This window comes from Rattus norvegicus, chromosome 7 (assembly GCF_021556685.1).
Source record: "Rattus norvegicus strain SHRSP/BbbUtx chromosome 7, alternate assembly SHRSP_T2T, whole genome shotgun sequence".
NCBI classification, from domain to species: Eukaryota; Metazoa; Chordata; class Mammalia; order Rodentia; family Muridae; genus Rattus; species Rattus norvegicus.
This window is the reverse complement of record NC_141540.1, coordinates 120,710,266-120,730,595: the sequence shown is the minus strand read 5'-3', so window position 1 is coordinate 120,730,595 and position 20,330 is coordinate 120,710,266. Positions and strand designations below refer to the sequence as shown.

Below are 20,330 nucleotides of genomic sequence, written 5' to 3'. Positions count from 1 at the left end.
GGCTTCCCTCAGTGATGGACTGTGATAGGGTGTGTTTCCTCTTGTCCCCAGGTTTCTTTGGTCAATGTTTTGCACAATAATAGAAAGCAAATTAGAGCTGGGGGGCGTGGCACAAGCCTTTAATCCCAGTGTTTAGGAGGCAGAAGCAGGCCGATCTCTGAGTTCGAGGCCAGCCTGGTTTAGTTCAGCCAGGACAGCAAAGGCTACACAGAGAGACCCTGTTTCGAAAATCAAAACCAAAAAAACCCAAACAAGCAAACAAACAAAAAAAAAAAAAACAAAAACAAAAAAACAAATTAAGAAACTACTTCTTAAATCATATTTCTTATTTTCCCAGAATTGATTATTTTACTGCTGCTCTCCTTTCAACATGAAGGAGGATCAAGTTGTGCAGGAAGAATCGGGATTCCAAGATGAGGAGGTATTATTAGAATGTTGAAAGTTAGGGTGACATCCAGGCTTTCCACAAAAATCAAGTTCCTTGTTTTTTAAGCTACTGTTTTTAGCAACTAAAAGTAGAAATACGACATACACATAACTGTGTGAAGATTTCTTTGGCAAGGGTGCTAAGATTAGCTACTTAGCAACTAACATGAAGGTTTTTCTGTTGTCTGTTTCGCATTGGAAGAGATCCGACCCAATCCCTCTTGCTGGTAGGCAAATGTTCTTCCACTGGTCACAGTTCCAGCTCCATAGGAAAGTAGTTCAATGGCACTTTACTCCTAAATATGCACAGTGGTCCTGAACAAGGTATCAAGGTTTGTATGCAATAAAATAAGTCAAATGGGGGCTAGAGAGATGGCTCAGCAGTTAAGGTGGCTGCTCTTCCAGGGCACCAGGGTTTGATTCTCAGCACCCACATGATGACAAACCAAGGGATCTGATGACTCTTTTAGTTTTAGAAGACCCTGCATGCATGTGGTATGCAGATATACATGCAGGCAAAACACCCAAACACGGAAAATAAATATTTTTTTAAAAAAAGATAGGTTCAGACGTTCCACTATTTTGGAGAGTTTTTTTAAGTTATGGAGGTCACTGCAAACGTGATGGTCTACCGAGGACTTTCAGTATTGGTGATGCTCTAAATATGTAACGTGTTTGGAAAGTGAGCTCTCCAGTGTTTAAAGAAGTAGAATTGAAGTACCAATATTCATCACTCTCAAAAATGTGAAATGTGAATTTAAATAAGAAGATCTAAAATCCATTCTTTCTCTTTCATTTCACTTAGGAGTCTTTGTTTCAAGACATTGACCTGTTACAAAAACACGGAATCGTGAGTAACTTTTTAGTACCATAGTAAATGGTCTGTTCCATTTTCTCAACCTTGTCCTTAACAACCCTAGATAATTATTTATCTTGTGGTGAAATGGGCTGTCTATATGTCTTAAGATGTTTAGCAACATGCTTGGTGTTCCAGAACAATTTAATCCTAGTACATGAGAACCAACCCCATGGAGCCAAGATACTGAAGCAGGAAGCAGGGGAACTGCCTGGATGGCAGCAAGCCCATGTAGATCCCCACAAATCGAGTTAGAAGGATATATTGCCTAAGATAAAAGTGACTTCATCAAAGTGAGTGAGTCTGGTTGATCTGTCAATGACACACTCCAGGGCCCAGTAATAATAAAATTCCACATACCACTCTAGTGGTTTGGTCTGTTTATAATATGCTTGGAAATTATACAACAAAAAAACCCAACCAAATAGTTTTACTCTGGGGTTACAACTCATAGATATCTGTGGTCACATCAAACTGAGATCCTATATCTGCCTTCTACTCCTGCATTTATGCCACACCCTACCTGTGACAACCAAAAATGTTTCTAGATACTTCAAGGACTCCAGTGATTAAGAACTACTGGTTCAGCTGGAGGCATTCAGAGCTTCTCTAAACAACTGCCCCTTGTCTCTCTCGGTCTTACACTGGATATGCTTTCTTTTACAGAAAATTCTGTTTGTCAAATGACCAGAGTAAATCATGGTGGCAGAAATGTAGACTATCAAAGTATGTGGATGTCAAGAGCAATTATCGGTTAAAAGTTGGCTGAGGTTGTCTTTTGAAATCTTCATATTAATCTCTTTCCATTGATCTTAGAAAATAGAAGCAGGAGAGAATCCCCGCCTTTGGTGATGTAGTTATTTGTGTTCTTCAGGAGCAGACGGAAAATAAACTTTGAAAACTGTAGAGAACATATTGGTAATGAAGTTCTGTAGAAAGAAGGAGCTGAACTGAGGGGGTGAATGTGTGAGAAACTTGTTAGCTTTTCCACCAACAGACTTTTCTTTTTAATTCCTTGCTACATTGCCATGGTCTTACTAGCATTCTTGGGAAAATCAGGGCAGAGCCAGAACATTTGGCAACATGCTGGGTCTGTTCTCCTCTGATATTTCCAGAACATTTGGCTAGGTGGTGGGTGGGTTCCACCTGGTTGCTTGTGTAAAATTAGCATCGTGGTGGAAGGAGATGGACACGAAGCTCATGACATAGTAGAGAAGCCTTTTAGGTTGGCATTTTATCAATCTGCTACACCCATTCCTTTATTTCAGAACATGGCTGATATTAAGAAACTGAAGTCTGTAGGAATCTGTACCATCAAAGGGATACAAATGACAACGAGAAGGGCCCTCTGCAATGTCAAAGGCCTCTCAGAAGCCAAAGTGGAGAAGATTAAAGAGGCAGCCAATAAACTTATTGTAAGCAGGTTCATTCTCTTCTGCTTTAGTTTAGCAGCGCCATCTTTCTCATGAGCACTAGACTCTACTGTAGGAAATTGTAAGTTCTTATAGAGAGACCACAGTATGTTATACTCCCGTGTGACCTGCTCGTTACTTCAATTTCAAAGCCACAGAAATTAGTCTCTGGAAGACTGGGTCAAACATTAAGATACCTAGAACATGATTTGGGCCTGAGTTCCATTCCTAGAATCACATGGTAGATATCATGGTGTGCACCCCTAACACACTTACAGTTCAGGTCATTAAAATCTAAAAAGGAAGACCTGTGTTATTTTTCAGAGATACTTGCTATAATATTGAAGGCAATTATTTTACCAAACTTTGTCTTTATAGTACTCTGGCTTTTTGTTCCTCTGCCATTTGTTTGTTTTTGCCTGCCCCTCCTTAGTTTGGCCTTGTCTTCTCATACACATCTATTATAACTGCTCTGACACTCAGTAGTAAGCAAGTTACTCGTCCCTGGTATAGGCCAGTTGAGAAGACAGCCCTGCATTGGAAAGAGACTAGCATTAGTTCGGTCTATGTGTGTAGGGCTGAGATCAATCTGACCATGACCATGTCTGTTGAGGCCACTGGGTTCATAACCTATCCCTTCCAGGGGCTCCACAGATTGCAAACAGTCAGGCTGTCAGGGAAAAACATGTAGCTTTTGACTTAAACTCTCTTGTAGAGTTTTGGGGATCATGAAGTCCCTGTTTTTAGTCTGAAAATAAGTATGAACAAAAAAGTAGCTACCAAGTATCCCTCTATACAGAAGACCCAAGACTTTCTATTTCTCCATGTGTTTGCATGGGTCTCATAACCAGAAATGGCAGCCAAAACAGGAGGTAACACAAGTGGTGTGGTGGTCTTGAACTTGGAGAGGACCCAAGTGAGCACTAGGGTTCCTAGCCCAATTGCTTTGTTCTAGACCCACTAAGGCAGAGTCACTTCCTCAAGTGCCAGAATTTCTTTTTTTTTTTTCTTTCTTTTTTTCTTTTTTTCGGAGCTGAGGACCGAACCCAGGGCCTTGCACTTTCTAGGCAAGTGCTCTACCACTGAGCTAAATCCCCAACCCCCAGAATTTCTAAGGAAGTATGCCATAGTACTACCCAGGTTTGGGGAGACATTACTTTCTAGCTTCTACACTTTTGTTTGTTTTTGTTTTTGTTTTACAAGGCAGGGTTTCACTGTGTATCCCTGATGTCCTAGAACTCACTCTGCAGACCAGGCTAGTCTCAGGACTAGGAGATCTGAGTGCCTCTGCCTCCCAAGTGCTAGGATCCAAGGCACACACCATCTCGACTCTCGACCTAGCTAAAATTTCTAAAGTGTGTGTGTGTGTGTGTGTGTGTGTGTGTGTGTGTGTAGGGGGAATTTGCACCTATGGCATATAGGTTCAGAGTACAATTTTGTGGAGTTGGTTCTCACTTTTAAATGGGTTCTGGGATTGAACTCAAGTCAGGTTCAAAGTAAGCACTTTTACCCAGAGTCATTTTACCATTGTCCATAGTCTTGTCTTTAGAAGCTAAGTCTCATTATTTTATATGTATGTGCTGGTCTGGTGTTTATACATATATGTACAAGTGTGTAGAGACCTCAGATATTGTTCCTCAGGCACCATTTACTTGTTGGTTTTTATTTCTTTTATTGTTGAGGTGGGTTGGGGTTTCTCTCACTGGCCTAGAACTCATGCAGTTGGCCAGGCTGGCTGACCAGTGAGCTCCAGGAATCTACCTTGTCTGTCTTCTACTTCCTGCTTTGTTTTCTTCTTGTTTATTCATTTGTTTGTTTTTCAAAACAGGGTTTCTCTGTGTAGCCCTGGCTGTCCTGAAACTCACTCTGTAGACCACTGTGGCTGCAAATTCAGAGATCCACTTGTCTCCCCCTCCCAACCCCCCCCTCGGAGTGCTGGGATTAAAGGTGTGCACCATCACTTCCTGGCTAACTTACTGCTTTCTTTACATGAATTCTGGGGGCTAAACTCAGGTCTTTGTGCTTGTAAAGCAAAAGTTTAATAATTGAACTATCTCTTCGGCCCCTAAATTTCGTGTGTGTGTGTGTGTGTGTGTGTGTGTGTGTGTGTGTGTGTGTGTGTGTGTTATATTTACATGTGTTAGTGTGTGGGTACGTGTGCCTATGTTTGTGTATTCAGAGGCATCCAATGTCTTCCTCTATTCCTCTTCACCTTGTTTTTGAGACAAGGTCTCTAACAGAAAGAATCCAAGGCTTAGTTTTGGCTAGGCTGGTTGGCCAGTTGAGCTCCTGGGAGCCACTTCTCTCTATTTCCTAGGGCTGGGCCCATCTTCCCAGGCATAAATTTTGTTATTCAAGGAAAAGCAAAAGAATACCTTTTATGCATCCAGAGTCTTATCCTTTCTTGGCTAAAACTTGGCGTGGGCTTAGTCTTCCATCCCCAAGTTCTTCAAAGTTTAAGAACCACTGTCAAGGGCATGGACCAACAAAGAAAAATGATTAACTGCATTTGTGTCTGTTTTCCTATTCATCACTACATCAGCTGTCACTTGTTAATTCAGCAAATATGGATGCATCTGCCATGTAAAGACATGAATAGTGAAAACTACAATTTCATGGATCCTTGAAATGTCTAGAGCTGAGGGAAAATGATGCTATTGAATGAGATCAATTGAATCAGTCAATAAAATACTGCTTTGTTTTGTGCCATGAATTTTTCTCATTTGTTCTTCAAGGCTATCATCTAAAGGCACATTATTATTATTATTATTATTATTATTATTATTATTATTGATAATGTTATTATCTATATTAGATCCATGTTGAATTGTGTCAGGTACCCTTTATCATGTGACTTAATGAGAATGTGAGATGACCCTAAGGCCTTTTTTTAAAAAAGGATTATTTTATGTGTATGAGTGTTTTGTATATATGTGTATACTATGTGCATGCAGTGTCCATGTAGAACAGAAGAAGGCATTTGATGTTGCAGATGGTTGTGAGCTGCCATGTGGATGCTAGGAACCCAGCCCATGTCTGCTCTCAATCACTGAGCCATCTCTCCAGCCCAAGCCTATGCTTTTATCCATGTTCTCATACAATCTTCAGAGAAGAGCCTGCGCAGCTGGTGACCTTAGTAGATGACCGTGAGATGCGTGTATTGCTGGGAAGCAGCTGGCACCCATTCACCTTACATTGTTTTTTAACCTCTCGTTGTCTTTCTGTAGGAACCAGGATTCCTAACTGCATTTCAGTACAGCGAAAAGAGGAAGATGGTTTTCCATATCACTACTGGGAGTCAGGAATTTGAGTGTGTATCTCAGTTTTTATTACCACTAAGTACAGCCTTTGGAGTCCATGTTTCTTTTCCCAAATCTCATCATGATTTCCACTATTGCAGGTAGAAGTAGAATGTGAGGCAAATTCCAGGCTGCTTTTGGGAACAGATTACATTTCTTCCAAGGAATCCACACTCATAAGTCATTTGAATTTGGCCTTTATTTGTCTATGACCTGAAAAGTCTGCTTATGTTTCCCTCCTCTCCATCTTCATTGATGAAGAAAATTTTGTTCCTCACTTTGGATTTATTTTAAAATCAGTTGTTAGAGTGAATATTTAGAGGAAACAATTTTCTTAGGTCTTAAAGGTCTCACTCCTTAGCAATCCCTTTTCATTTATTCTTATGACTTCTGACATGTATTGTCATTTCCCCCAAATTGGCTTAATGTGTTTTCCTCCAAATATTTCATCTTTTTAAAAAGCTAGGTTTTATTATATTCTCCTGACTAATGTGAAATATAGAAGCTCAAGTGACCTTTCTGCTGCCAAGCAGTTGGGGAAGCTGAGTTTAGCTTTGTTTTTATTTTTTTTATAAAATAGTTAATTTTATAGATTTTCTCTCAGACTTATCTCTTCTCCCACTGAGCCTATAATTATAATATATTTATGAAAGAAGCTATGTGGTTTGCTTTTTAATAGAACAGGCAGGGTTTGCTAATGTAGTATAATTAGGGTATAGTGGGGATTACTGAAAAAGACACCTAGGTTTTGGGTCTGAAGACCAGCAAACTATAGATCACAAATAAGGGACTTGCAGGAAGGGCAGATTTAGGACCAAAGGCTGAAGACTGTGAAGTCTAAGCTACTTATTAGACCCACGTGAATGCTAAGTGCACACTCATTTTTCATCACATCACCACGACTATACCTAAAACTATTAATTCCTTGCCATCAGTTATCTTCCCAGAGAGCTCAATTTTCCAACTGTCTTATGGATGACTAGTGCAGGACAGGCAGAGTCAGGAGGAGCTGTGAATTCAAGGTTAGCCTGGTCTACATAGTGAGTTCCAGGACAGGCAGAGTTACACAGAGAGACCCTGTCTCAAAAAGCCAGACAGAAGGGAGTTGGGGAGAGTTAAAAGATGAAAACCCTTTCCTCCCCAAGTTGCCTTTTGGTCATGGTGTTTTATGATAGCACTAACTAAGAAAGACATCACACAGAGTAGCAGTGAGAAGGACAACTGCCAGGTTTTGACAGCATATATTTAATTGGCAATACAAGTGTTTTAGAGCATTTAGTGTTCTCTATGAGACTATGGACTATGGTCTCATTCATCCATTCACTAAATGCGGTAAGTATGTGTTGCTGCATGAAGATCTTGAGGAATACTCAAAAAGCTTTTGTAGTTTCTATTAGCATGTCTTTGGGGATGCAATCAGAAATCAGACAAAGCCTAAGAGAATAGATTTATATTTGTCTAAGACAGCAGTTAAAGTTCAAATTGAAGCATTCAGAAGTTTTCCACAAACTTAATAAGGGCTCTGCTGATTTCAATTAAGAAAGGGGGTTAGAGAGGTGGCTCAGTGGTAAAGAGCACTTGCTGCTCTTGCAGATGTTTGATACCCAGCATCCACATGGTGGCTCATAACTCACACTTAATCCCACATAATCCCAGCACTTGGGAGGTAGAGGCAGATGAATCTCGGTGAGTTCAAGGCCAGCCTGATCTACATGACGAATTCCAGACAAGCCTAGACTATATAGAGAAGGCATGTCTCAAAAATATTGAAATTCAGTTAACTTTTAGAAATATCTATGTACAATTTGAGAAACTATTAGTAACAAGACAATTGCATGGTATATAATTCAGGCTTTCTTAGCATATACAAAACCCTGATTTTATCCCTAGAACCACAAAATAAAACAAATCTTTTAATTCAAACTAAAAAAAAAAAAACAACAACAACAACAAAAAAAAAAACAACGAGCATTCCTTACTGACTTATTTACCTTTGGTACTCAGAAGTAAGAACAGGGCTTATAAATTGCTTTGTTCACCTGCCTGCCCTTCCACAGTAGAACCTGTAATCTAAATAGTGTCATTTCTTTCAACAGTGAATTCCTGTTCTTGTATAGATAGATGATATGTAACTAATTATACAAATTTCATCATCTTTGTTTGTTTGTTTTTTGAGACAGGATCTTTCCCCATACTCCCGGCTGTTCTAGAACTCACTATGTAGACCAAGCTGACCTAGAACTCACAGAGGTCCTCCTGCCTCTGCCTCCCGAGTGCTGGGATTTGATGCAAATGGCCACTATACCCAGCCCATCTTCTTTTTTGATATCTGTATTTATACTCTGTCACCAATACTTTATATTTGTTTGCAGTAAATTACTAGGAGGTGGCATTGAAAGTATGGCAATTACAGAAGCTTTTGGAGGTAGGTAGAACCTTAATAGTTTTCTGTGGAATGATATATGTATATATCTGATAAATAGTAATAAGTTCCTATGTGGGATCATTCCAAGCTAAAGTAAAAATATATACTGACATTAGCATATTTCTTATTGACATTTTTCTTCCTCTTATCTCTGGTTACTATAGAAAGAAATTGAATTTTTTCTCTTATTCCCTCAAAAGGTAATTGAATACTAAGGCTGTTCTTTGGTTTAGGCAATACATATTCCATGAATATAGAAAATAGATTTTTTCTCAGTTTATAGAATATATAATAGGATGTGTACATGAGTGCATGCTTGTGTGTGTGTGTGTGTGTGTGTGTGTGTGTGTGTGTGTGTGTGTACATACAGGGTCTTACTGTGTGGCCCTGACTAGCTTGTAGCTCTGCCTCCCAAGTGCTAAAATTAAACGCCTGCAACACCACACCTGTCCTATATACCATGTTTTTACAAATAATCCATGCACAGCTGTTTTACATGCTGAATCTTGACAATCCAATATTTGTAGTCTTAGAAAACCAAATGGTTTTTTTTGTTACTATTTCTGTTGACTTGAAGTAAATTTGGCTTTTATTATTTCTACTGACTTAATATTAGCAACTTCTTTTATTGTATATTGCTTATAAGCTTTTTAAAAAGATTTATGTATTTATTATATACATAGTATTCTACCTGCACATCAGAAATGGACACCAGATCTCAGTATAGATGGTTGTGAGCCTCCGTGTGGTTGCTGGGAATTGAACTCAGACCTCTGGAATAGCAGTCAGTGCTTTTTTTTTTTTTTTTTTTTTTTTTCCCAGAGCTGGGGACCGAACCCAGGGCCTTGCGCTTCCTAGGCAAGCGCTCTACCACTGAGCTAAATCCCCAACCCCAGCAGTCAGTGCTCTTAACCTCTGAGCCATCTTTCCAGCCCACTTATGTGCTTTTTAAAAATTTAAACTGAGTTCAGTGGCCCCGAGTGATTAGTAGAGAAGGTTTCCTATGGAGAGCTTTTGCTTCTGCTGGCAAGTAGGAATGTCACTATTCAGATCACAATGTCAGCTTGTCCTTGAGGAGCTCAGCACAGTGAGGGAGCCTAGCTGTCCTTCCTGTGGTCAGGTCTGAAACGTAAACAGTTTTGTTGGGGAGGATGAATTTTTTTTTTTTTTTGTCTCTCGCTTTTGGTATTCATACATGTAGTATCCTTTTGTGACAGGTGGTCCTTTAAGAGTGCGATCTGGGGCTGGAGAGATGGCTCAGCAGTTAAGAGCACCCGACTGCTCTTCCAGAGGTCATGAGTTCAATTCCCAGCAACCACATGGTGGCTCACAACCATCTGTAAAGAGATCCGATGCCCTCTTCTGGTGTATCTGAAGACAACTACAGTGTACTTACATATAATAAATGAATAAATCAAAAAAAAAAAAAAAAGAGTGCGATCTGACAGCAGTGAGGTCTCTGGTGAAGAACTTGAGATAAAATTTGGAACTCTGGGCTTTTAGACAAGTGCTCTACCACTAAGCAACATCCCTGACCCTGTGCAGTATTCTTTTGCTCATTTGTTAGTGAGAATATCTAAACAATAACACTTCTAAAAGTTCCTTTCTCTAATTTTACAGAATTCCGTACTGGAAAAACTCAGCTGTCTCATACCCTCTGTGGTAAGGACACATATTAAATCAGCAATACAGCAGTGGTAGAACATCCGCTCACTAGAGCTCTGCTGCACTTTACATGATTGTATGCAGTCTTATCCACTTTTCAAGGAAACAATCTCAAGAGCTTGCTCAAACAGTCCACTGTTACACAGATGGTTTTGGAATGTGCGAGGTAGTGTTGTCAGGCCTGTGCTATAAACATCTGAGTGGAAGTACAGGGAAGGTAATTGGTTTATGAATGAATTGGCAGGAGGGCCACCCAGTGTGTCAATTTCATCCTATTCATATTTTCTGTCTTTTTAAAAAACACAGTGAGGACATAAAATTTATTGAAGACTAGAACACTGTCTATTGGGTGCATTCTGTCCAAAGAGAAGAGTAAAATTCAATTTGGGGCCTATCAAGATGGCTCAGTGGGTAAAGGCACTTGCTTTCAAGCCTGAGAATGAGCTTGATCCCTAGATTCCACATGGTGGAAGAGAATCAGTTCCTACAAGATGTCCTCTGACCTTCACAGATGTGCCATTGCATCATGTGCCCCTAAAATAAATACATGCATAAGTAAATATAATTTGGGGGGGCGGTTGGTTGGTTGGTTTTTTGTTTTGTTTGTTTTGAGAGGTCTTACTGTCTAGGGAGCTCTGACAAAACTGAACCTTGCTGTGTAGCCCAGGCTGACCTTAAACTCACACGTGATCTGCCTGCTCTGCTTCCCAAGTGCTGAGGTTAAAGGCATGTACCACCACACCTGGCAAAAAGAAATTTTTAAAAGAAGTAAATATATAATTATTTTCTAAAACAAAATAAACAAATTCTATTTGTATTTCTTTCACTTAGTAAAAGTGACATAGAAAAGTGGTTAAAAGGAGGTGCTGATGCGTACCCTAACACATGTGAATATGGATATATACAAGCTAACACAACACACAAACACACAAGAAAAAAGTGAAAAGTAGGATGTATTCTAGAATCAAAATGTCTTGGCTCTACCACTGATAGCTGATAAAGGCAACTTGTTTTACCCCTTTATTTGTCCTCACAGTAAAACTGAAATAATAACAGTGCCAAATCTTGGGGGGATTTTGAAAAGTAAGTAAAATAATGTGTGTATCTAGTATGAAGTAACTCTATTGTTAACTACAACAGGATAACACATATGACTTGGGGATGTAGCTCAGTTAATAAAGACATGTCTAGCATACATGAAGCCCTGAGTTCAACCCCCAGCCCTATATAAACCATCCTAAACCTTTATAATCTTATATAGAGGTGGATCAGAGTTCAAGGTCATCCTTAGCTTCATAGTAAGTAGATTAGGTGGCAGTCTGGAATCCATGAGAACCTGTCTTTAAAAATAAATAAACAAAGAGCAAATGCTTGGGCTTGGGACATGGTTCAGTTGAGAAAGTGCTCACCACATAATCATGTGGACTTGAGTTTGTATCCTCAGCACTTTTGTACAATGCTGGGGCACTACAACGCATACATATAATCCCAGTACTGGGGAGACTGAGACAGGATGACTCCTGGGCAATGCTGGCCAGCTAGTCTAGCAAAATCAGCAAGTTCCAGGTTCAATAAGAGATGCTGTCTCCCTGGGCCTGGTGGCACATTCCTTTATTCTCAGCACCTAGATAGCAGAGACAGGCCGAAGTCTGAGTTGGAGTCTACACAGCAAGTTTCAGTTCAGCTAGAGCAATATAGTAAGATCTTGCCTCAAAACAAACAAAACCCTCAAATTATATTTCCTTATATATTCATTTATCTTAGGGGCATAGGATACAAAGGAGTGTCTGTGGAGATGGTCTATATAGTGAGTTCCAGGACAGCGACAGCCAGGGCTACACAGAGAAACTCTGTATCACACACACACACACAAAGATGGACATATATGTGCACTCACATAGGAATAGGTAGAAATGCCTATGGTACACACAAATGTACAAAGTAAATGCATTTAAATATTGACAGCAATTGAAAGGTAACTAAGTTATTCATCATAAATTATATTTATGTTATGAAAGTAAAATTAGTAACATTTAAATTCTAATTGTTTATTTGGGAGAATTGACTTTGACAAATATTTTCCATTGTGAGAGATGTTGAAATTCTCAGTTGAATGATCCTGAGTCGTAGTTAGAGTTTTATTGCTGTGAAGAGACACCATGATCATGGTAACTCTTATAAAACATTTAATTGAGGTTGGCTTACGATTTTCAGAGGTTTAGTCCATTATCATCATGGCATGAAGGATGGTGGCATGCAGACAGCTCCACATAGTGCTGGAGTTGAAAGTTCTACATTTTGATCCGCAGGCATCAGAAGGTATTTGTGTACCACACTGGGCATAATTTGAGCATATATGACCTCAAAGCCCACCTGTCAGTGACACACTTCTCCAATAAGGCCACACCTACTCCAACAAAGCCACACCTAATAGTGCCACTCCCTATGGCCAAGCATTCAGACACATGATTCTGTGGGAGCCATTCCCATTCAAACCACCACATTCTGGCAGAGTACTTATTTTACTACTGGTTACTGAACTGGAAATACAGCAATCTTCTTAGAAGCCAATGGGTCATTGTTCTTTGCTAAGTTTACTAGAGTTGCAACTAACATAAGATGTGCAACTAACATAATGTGTATTTATTTCTACAAAGTTTGTTCATTCCTGTTAATATTAATTTTTCATTGTTCCCTAGTGACAGCTCAACTTCCAGGAGCAGATGGCTACTCAGGAGGAAAGATTATCTTCATTGATACAGAAAATACTTTGTAACCTTTTTATTTAAGCAAGTTCCAAAGCAGTGTTGTAGAACAATATTGCTACAAAAGAGAGTGACTTGATATGTTGGTTTGTAGGGATCCTGAAACAAATGATAATGACAAAAGCCACCGGGACAGCAGTGCTGAGCAAGTGCTCACATCACTGTTTGATTTATTTATCTAAACCTGTAGGTAACTTGATGAAAAGTGACAAATCAAATACACGAGATAAAATTGTATCTTAATCATTCTTAAAACTTCATTCCAAAGATTTTGCCTCAAGTAGAGGGAAAGACTTTAAGAGCTTAAGCATGCGGAAGGAAAGGGTCAGAGCTGTTTGGGTTGCAGAGGACATGGCAGTTTAATTGATATAAAAAATTCTAGAATAGTCATCCAGAAAGGTGATTTAGGTCTAAGACATGAAGAGCTTTGAAACCATGTGATGGGTGTCAATTAGATATTTTTTCAAAAATCTAGGAAAATGGGAGCTTCTTGTCTGTGCTGGAAGCAGTAGGAAGGAAAAGAAGCTGGGTGTGGTGGTACACACTCAGGAGGCAGAGACAGGATGATCTCTGAGTTCAAGGCCAGCCCTGCCTACAGAGTGAGTTCCAGGACAGCGGGGGCTACACAGAGAAGCCATGTCTCAAAAAGTGGGCAAATAAAGGAAAAGAACAAAAAGAACAGAACAGGAAACAGCAGAGGAACAGCTTGAGAAGCGTGTCCTAACTGGAGTGGTGCTGAGGACAACCAAGGTTTCTAGGCAGTGTGTTGGACATGAGGGGCATGAGGCAGTACAGAGGACAATGGGAGATTCTGGGGAAAGCAGAGTCAGAGATGTGGATGAATTATGGAGAGGGAAGAGAAAACTTGGATGTGTGTTTGTATTAATGAAGAGGACTAAAATCAAAGCACAGTCAGAGGATGGAGGAAGTCTTCAGAAGGTAAGCAAGTATGAAATGTGAAGAATGAGGTAGATCACTGGAGGTGGGAATTGGTTCCAGGGAATATTTACAGTGGAGTCTGGGATGGTGGAAGCATCTTGTAAGAAAACAGCAAAGGAGCGAGGCAATGTGTAAATTGGATGGAAACAGTGATTTGAGGAGGTACCAGGTTCAGAAGATGTAAGATCTGCACAGCTTCATTAAAGCAATTCATAGTGAAGCCCGGCTTGCTTCACCAGGCTTATTTCTCACCGTGGTCATAACTAGAGGCAAAGAGATGGGAATGTCCCAGTCCTGCTAAATATGCTTTGTTGTTGAAGATTGGAAAATGTTGTACATTAACTTTCTTTGGGCTATAAGGTTTTTGTGCTGTTACAAAGACTTCTTATATCCCCAGAGCTTTTGTTTTTCTGTATCACCTTCTTAAGTACTGCTTTCAGGAAGGACATCAGGGTTGCAAAAACAGACCCAGCATGTCTGAAATGCCTCTGCTTTGCTCTTTTCTGTCAGTCATCTTGGCTGGTCATATCGAAATCCACGTGTTGCTCTCCATCCTATAGGGGATTTGCTCCCTCTATTTCTATGTCATAGTCTTACTGAATCACCCAAGTGGCCTCTCCTTTTTTTTTTTTTTTTTTCGGAGCTGGGGACCGAACCCAGGGCCTTGCGCTTGCTAGGCAAGCGCTCTACCACTGAGCTAAATCCCCAACCCCAAGTGGCCTCTCATATCAAGGCCTGATCTTCTCTGATTTTCTGTAATTACCCATTCAGAAAATCTTGGCCTTCTAGAACTACCATAGAAATAATTATTATAACACTCTTGAGAAAGAAAAACAAGCCAAGAAAGATTTCAGAATGGAGAAATCTGGGCATGAGAAGTCTCTAAAGGAACCTTCTAAGTTGAGAAGGGAGGGTAGGATGTTTAGAGCTGTAGCAAGAGGGGCTCAGCTGGAGTTCATCTAGGTGTAGAGAGAATGACTTCAGAGAAGGAGGAATGGCGATTGCAGACTAGCAATCTGGATTTTAGCAAGACAGGAAGAGAATAGTTAGGAGCAAAGGGAAATTCAGGAGGGAAATCTCTTATGTTATTCTCTTGGGGTTTCTCAATCTATATCGCTCTCTCTTGTTATTTTTCTTACATTTCTATTTTGTCTTTGTATGTTTTAAGCTTACCTAGGGCATAGATTCTTATGATTCTTTGTGCTTTCTACTATTAATGGGTTAATATGGTCATCAGTAAATACTTGTAGATTGATTTGTATTTCCCCTCTGTGTAAACCCAACTCTTAGACTCCTGTTCAGATAGAATCCATTGTTTGTAGAAGCTGACAAGAATGATACTTTTGTTGCCTCTTGCCTAGGATGTGCAAGGGGTTTAATACTAACAATGGAATTAAAAAGGAAAGATAAACCCAGCAGTGGCGGCACACACCTTTAGTCGCAGCACTCAGGAGGCACAGGCAGGCAAATCCCCAAGTTTGAGGCCAGCCTGATCTACAGAGAGAGTCCAGAACAGCCAGGGCTGCATAGAGAAACCTTTGTCTCAAAACAAATCAGCCAACCAACCAAAAACCAAAATAAACAAATACATAAATAAATAAAACTGGAAAAGAGTCCTTGCTTCCCACAGCTAACAGTGTCATGAGCAATGAGAACAGGAGTGAAATGAAGCTGCGGACAGGCAGCTTGTGTTTCTTCATCCCCTGTAACCCTGTCGGTCACTCCGGACCAGCAAATGACGTGCAGTCACTGTCTGGTTTACCAGTTGGTGATAATGAGCATCCTCTGTCTTTGGAGGTATAGGGATATGGCTCCATTGCAACTTTCTCAGAAAGCTACCAACTCCTTTACAAGAAGGTGCATAAAAGCCAAAATAAAACAAAACCAAAACCCTGCTTCGATCATTCCCTTTTAGACCCTTGAGGATATTTGTTGACACTCCATGTAGTTAAATTTATCATTTTTTGCCATGTTTTATTAGTGGAATGCTAAACTATTTCATTTTGAGCCAATGAAGAATTTGAAGTGACTTGAATATGTCTCAGTGACATTAGTGTTCTAGAACAGGTCTATTTTTACAAAGCTGAGAACAAAAGAGACTCACAAACCTTAGTCTCTAGCTTTTCTATTTTAACTGTTCTGTAGCATAATCCTAAGTTATTTGCCAAAACTCTGTCAATGTCCTTATAAAACAAGGACCTCACAACAAGCTTCTAAACTTATTTTTAAAATTGTATACCTTAATATTTAATTTCTGATTTAGCATATCTGCAACAGTCACCCTTATGTAAGACGTTTTGAAGAAGTTCTGGAAACAACCGCTCTGGCGGTCTCTCGTGTAGTTAGTGGCATCCAGAATGCCTTTGCAGATGCACTGTTGTGTCTCAATTGCTTTACTTGCTCTCAGTGCCACCTCCTGTAGGTATCTAAACTTTGTTTGGAATCCGTTTATTGGATCCTTAATCTTGGCACACTCCAGCCGTCCAGATCGCCTTCGGGACATTGCTGATCGCTTCAACGTAGACCATGACGCAGTACTGGACAACGTGCTCTATGCACGTGCCTATACTAGTAAGAGCCCTGTGTAGTTGCATGCTTGGGTTATGGGAAGATAGACCACACTAGTTTACCATTTGATGATACAACATTTTCACTCCTTTTCCTTGTTTATTTAAATTTTCTACAAATTAGCCTTCAGATATCATCTGTTCAGTTCTCAAGGTACTCAAATGTGTTCAATGTTTCTATTTGCTGTCCCTGAAATGTATAGTAACAGTCAGCTATTTATCCTATTTGGTACTGGGATTGAGCCCACGGTTTCCCATACTCTAGGTATGTCGCATAGCATTGAACTACAGCTCCCCAGAACAGTGTCTTTTTGTCTGAGGTACTGTTTGCCACATGTGGTCAAGAAGAGTATGAGTCCTGTCTAGTAAAGTGGCAAGTAATCAGCAGACAAGAAGACGTCTGTCTGCCGGGTACCCCAGACACACAGGAGCACGGCCTCTGCTTCCAGCTTTCCTGACCGTTTCTCTCTCTCCCATCAGGCGAGCATCAGATGGAGCTACTTGATTACGTAGCAGCCAAATTTCACGAAGAAGCCGGCATTTTCAAACTATTGGTATGAGTTTTTAAGGAACGTTCACTGGCAGAGCTATTTAGCATATTATTCTATCCTGTTTAAACAGGCATCTTCCTTCTATTTTAAAATGCACATTTGGTTCTATGTTCCTCCCATGCAGATCGTTGACTCAATAATGGCACTTTTTCGAGTGGATTTCAGTGGCCGTGGAGAATTGGCTGAACGCCAGCAAAAATTGGCCCAGATGTTGTCACGACTCCAAAAAATCTCAGAAGGTAAATCTTTAAAATAAAATGGCACTGTCGGGGCTGGGGATTTAGCTCAGTGGTAGAGCGCTTACCTAGGAAGCACAAGGCCCTGGGTTCGGTCCCCAGCTCTGAAAAAAAAGAACCAAAAAAAAAAAAAAAATGGCACTGTCATAGAGCATCTGTCGACTCTGTTTGCTATAGTATGTTTTGCAAAGAAGCTCAGAAGAATGTTAGAAACATAGCATTTTCAAATTACTTTTGGGAATACAATTTTTAAACTAAAAGTGATTCTGATAGATGATAATAATGATGACTTTAAGTAATTTTTGTTATTAACGAAAGTAGGAAGCTGGGCAGGATGGCACACACCTTTAATCTCAGCACTTAGGAGACTGAAGCCTCTGATTTGAGGCTAGCCTGGTCTACAGAGTAGGTTCCAGGACAGCCAGGGCTACCCTGTCTCAAAACAAAACAAAAACCAATAGGAATAGAGCTTGTTTATAAAGATAAACTCATGGTGCAATGTCCCTAAATTGAAGTCTAAACAATGAACTTTTTATTGCCCTTTTCTTAGATTCTTAATTTTATTTTTTTGATGCAGAATATAATGTTGCTGTTTTTGTGACCAACCAAATGACTGCAGATCCGGGAGCAACTATGACGTAAGCCCTTGTTTTATAGAGATTACTATCAAACAGTTACCGTATAGAATAAAATCATTTAGAAATAACCAACCTTGTCTGGGTATGATATCACATGCCTGTTATCCTAGCATTTGGGAGATGATCACAGGAGCATGGTGAGCTCACAATCAGATTGGGTGATGTTGTGAAGCCTCATCTCAAAACAGCAGCGATACTGATCAGCCTTAATGTGGGCACATGTATGTATCATAGATCACTTCATTACACAGCGTGCTCTTACTTCATAATGGCACATGGCATTTTTTTGTTATTTAAGACCTACTTTCTCTGTATTCCTTATAGAGTAAAGCAGCATTTTAATCAGTACTAGGGGCCCTGTTCAGATCTAAGACAAAGGGGTATTGAAAGACAATAAGAAAAAGATCTTAGGGGGTTGAAAGATGGCGCAGCAGTTTAGAACACTGTTCTTGCAGAAGACCTAGGTTTGAATCCCAGCACCTACATGGTGGGTCACAACTATTTATAATGCCAGTCCCAGGGAGTCCAACACCTTCTGACCTCTGCAAGTACCAGGCATGTACATGGTGTACATACATACATACGTACACACACACACACATATATACATACATGAAAACAAAATAGTCATACATGTAAAATAAATCATAAAGAAAATGATCTTAGGCAGATAAAAGCTTACATTCTAGAAACGTTGAAAGGCTGCTATACTAAAAACAAAGAATAGGCTTTTGATTAGATATACAAGAGACATCTTTTTTAAAAAAGCACAAGAGAAGTCTGCTGCTCATAGGAACAATGTCAGTCATACAAAGCATATTCAGAAGTGTTTACTGAAGTATTTGCCCACATACAAGAGTACAATGGTTCTCTGAAAGATGGCAAGGAATAAAAGGAACGAGAACTAAAGTAAGATTGTGAAAGCATACCATTCAGAGGAAGGTTTGTATTACCATCCAGAAGGTTTGAATGAGTCGAATAGCCCTGAGTTCATAACTTTCAAAAGCTTTTGTACATTTTACTTGGAAAACTTTTTAACCAGAGAAAAACTACACATTAGCATAATGAATGCACATGCTGCATTCACTTAAGTTCACCAATGATCTTGGTACTTGGAACACACCCTCTCCCTCTCCCTCTCCCTCTCCCTCTCCCTCCCCCTCTCTTCCTCTTTCCCTCCTCCCCTCCCTCCCTTCTTCCCTCTCCCTGTCCCTCTCCCTTTCCGTCCCCACCTCCCTCTCCCTCTCCCTCTCCTTTTTTCTCTCTGTGGTGGTTTGCATAGATTTGAGTCCCATAGACTCGAGTCTGAATGCTTGGCAATAGGAATAACACTATTCGGAAGTGTGGCCTTCTATGAGGAAGTAAATCACAGTGTGGGTGGGCTTTGAGGTCTCCTATGCTCAAGCTATGGCCAGTGTGGCACACAGTCTCCTTCTACTGCCTACAGATCAAGCTGTAGAACTCTCAGCTCCTTTCATCAGCACCATGTCTACCTGCATGCCACCATATTTCCTGTCATGATCTTAATAGACTAAACCTCTGAAACTGTAAGCCCGCCCCAATTTTCCTTTATAAGGGTTATGTACGTGCATGCTAGCATGCATATCTGTGAAATCTCTTTTTCTATGTACATGCTCATAGTCATGCATTGGGATATATTGACATATATCCTATCTGTGTGAGCCATTTGACTATTGCCTGGGTTTTTTTTTTTTTATTGTTGAGTATTATTTGTAGATAGTAACATTTTTCCAATTAATACTTCAGCATATGTCTTCTAAAAGCAAGAACATTCTCCTTCATAATCACAGTACAATTAACACATGCTGTTTAATATCAACAGTGATGCTATCTAATGTCTAACTTTCTCCAGTCGTCCTGTTCATTACAGTTGTGAAGGTTATTTTAGGCTCACGGTCCTCAACAGCGGGCATGCTGGATGTGTACTTGTTGAGTCTCTATAGCTTCCTTTCATCAGAATAGCTTCAGGGCCTCATTAAACTTTTATGACAGTGGGCTGGAGAGATGGCTCAGCGGTTAAGAGCACTGACTGCTCTTCCAGAGGTCCTGAGTTCAATTCCCAGCAACCACATGGTGGCTCACATCCATCTATAATCAGGTCTGGTGCCCTCTTCTGGCCTGCAGGTGCATACATGCAGGCAGAAAGCTGTATGATGTATACATAATAAATAAATAAATGTTTAAAAAAAAAAACTTTTATGACAGTGATATTTGGTTTAAAGGTTTTTAAGGTTTATCTTTGAATCACGTGCATATGGGTATGTCTGTGTGCGGGCATGTGCACATCTGAGCACAGGTGCTTATGGAGTCCAGAAGAGGGTGTGGATGCTACAGGAGGCTTATGAGCCTCCAACATGGGTGTCAGGAACAGAACTTAGGTCCTTTTCTCGAGAAGTATGTGTTCTTAGCTAATGAGCCATTTCTCCAGCCCTTTGTGACATTAACACTTTTGAACAGCAGGCCAACTATTTTCAGTATCTCTCAATTTGAAGTTGCTTAAAGTTTTTAAAAAACTTTTTTGACTTATGAG

General features: G+C 40.0%; 1 protein-coding gene across 1 annotated transcript in view; it reads left to right on the top strand.

Annotated features, from left to right (window-relative positions):
* Nucleotides 1-20,330, top strand: part of Dmc1 (DNA meiotic recombinase 1) — a 42,577-nt gene that overhangs the window by 3,156 nt on the left and 19,091 nt on the right. Inside the window, 11 exon segments of the mRNA NM_001130567.1 lie at nucleotides 338-421; nucleotides 1,232-1,276; nucleotides 2,551-2,697; nucleotides 5,922-6,004; nucleotides 8,366-8,418; nucleotides 10,039-10,080; nucleotides 12,783-12,855; nucleotides 16,267-16,358; nucleotides 16,835-16,908; nucleotides 17,030-17,144; nucleotides 17,719-17,779. Coding sequence (NP_001124039.1) covers nucleotides 371-421; nucleotides 1,232-1,276; nucleotides 2,551-2,697; nucleotides 5,922-6,004; nucleotides 8,366-8,418; nucleotides 10,039-10,080; nucleotides 12,783-12,855; nucleotides 16,267-16,358; nucleotides 16,835-16,908; nucleotides 17,030-17,144; nucleotides 17,719-17,779 — 836 coding nt within the window. The 5' untranslated portion in view covers nucleotides 338-370.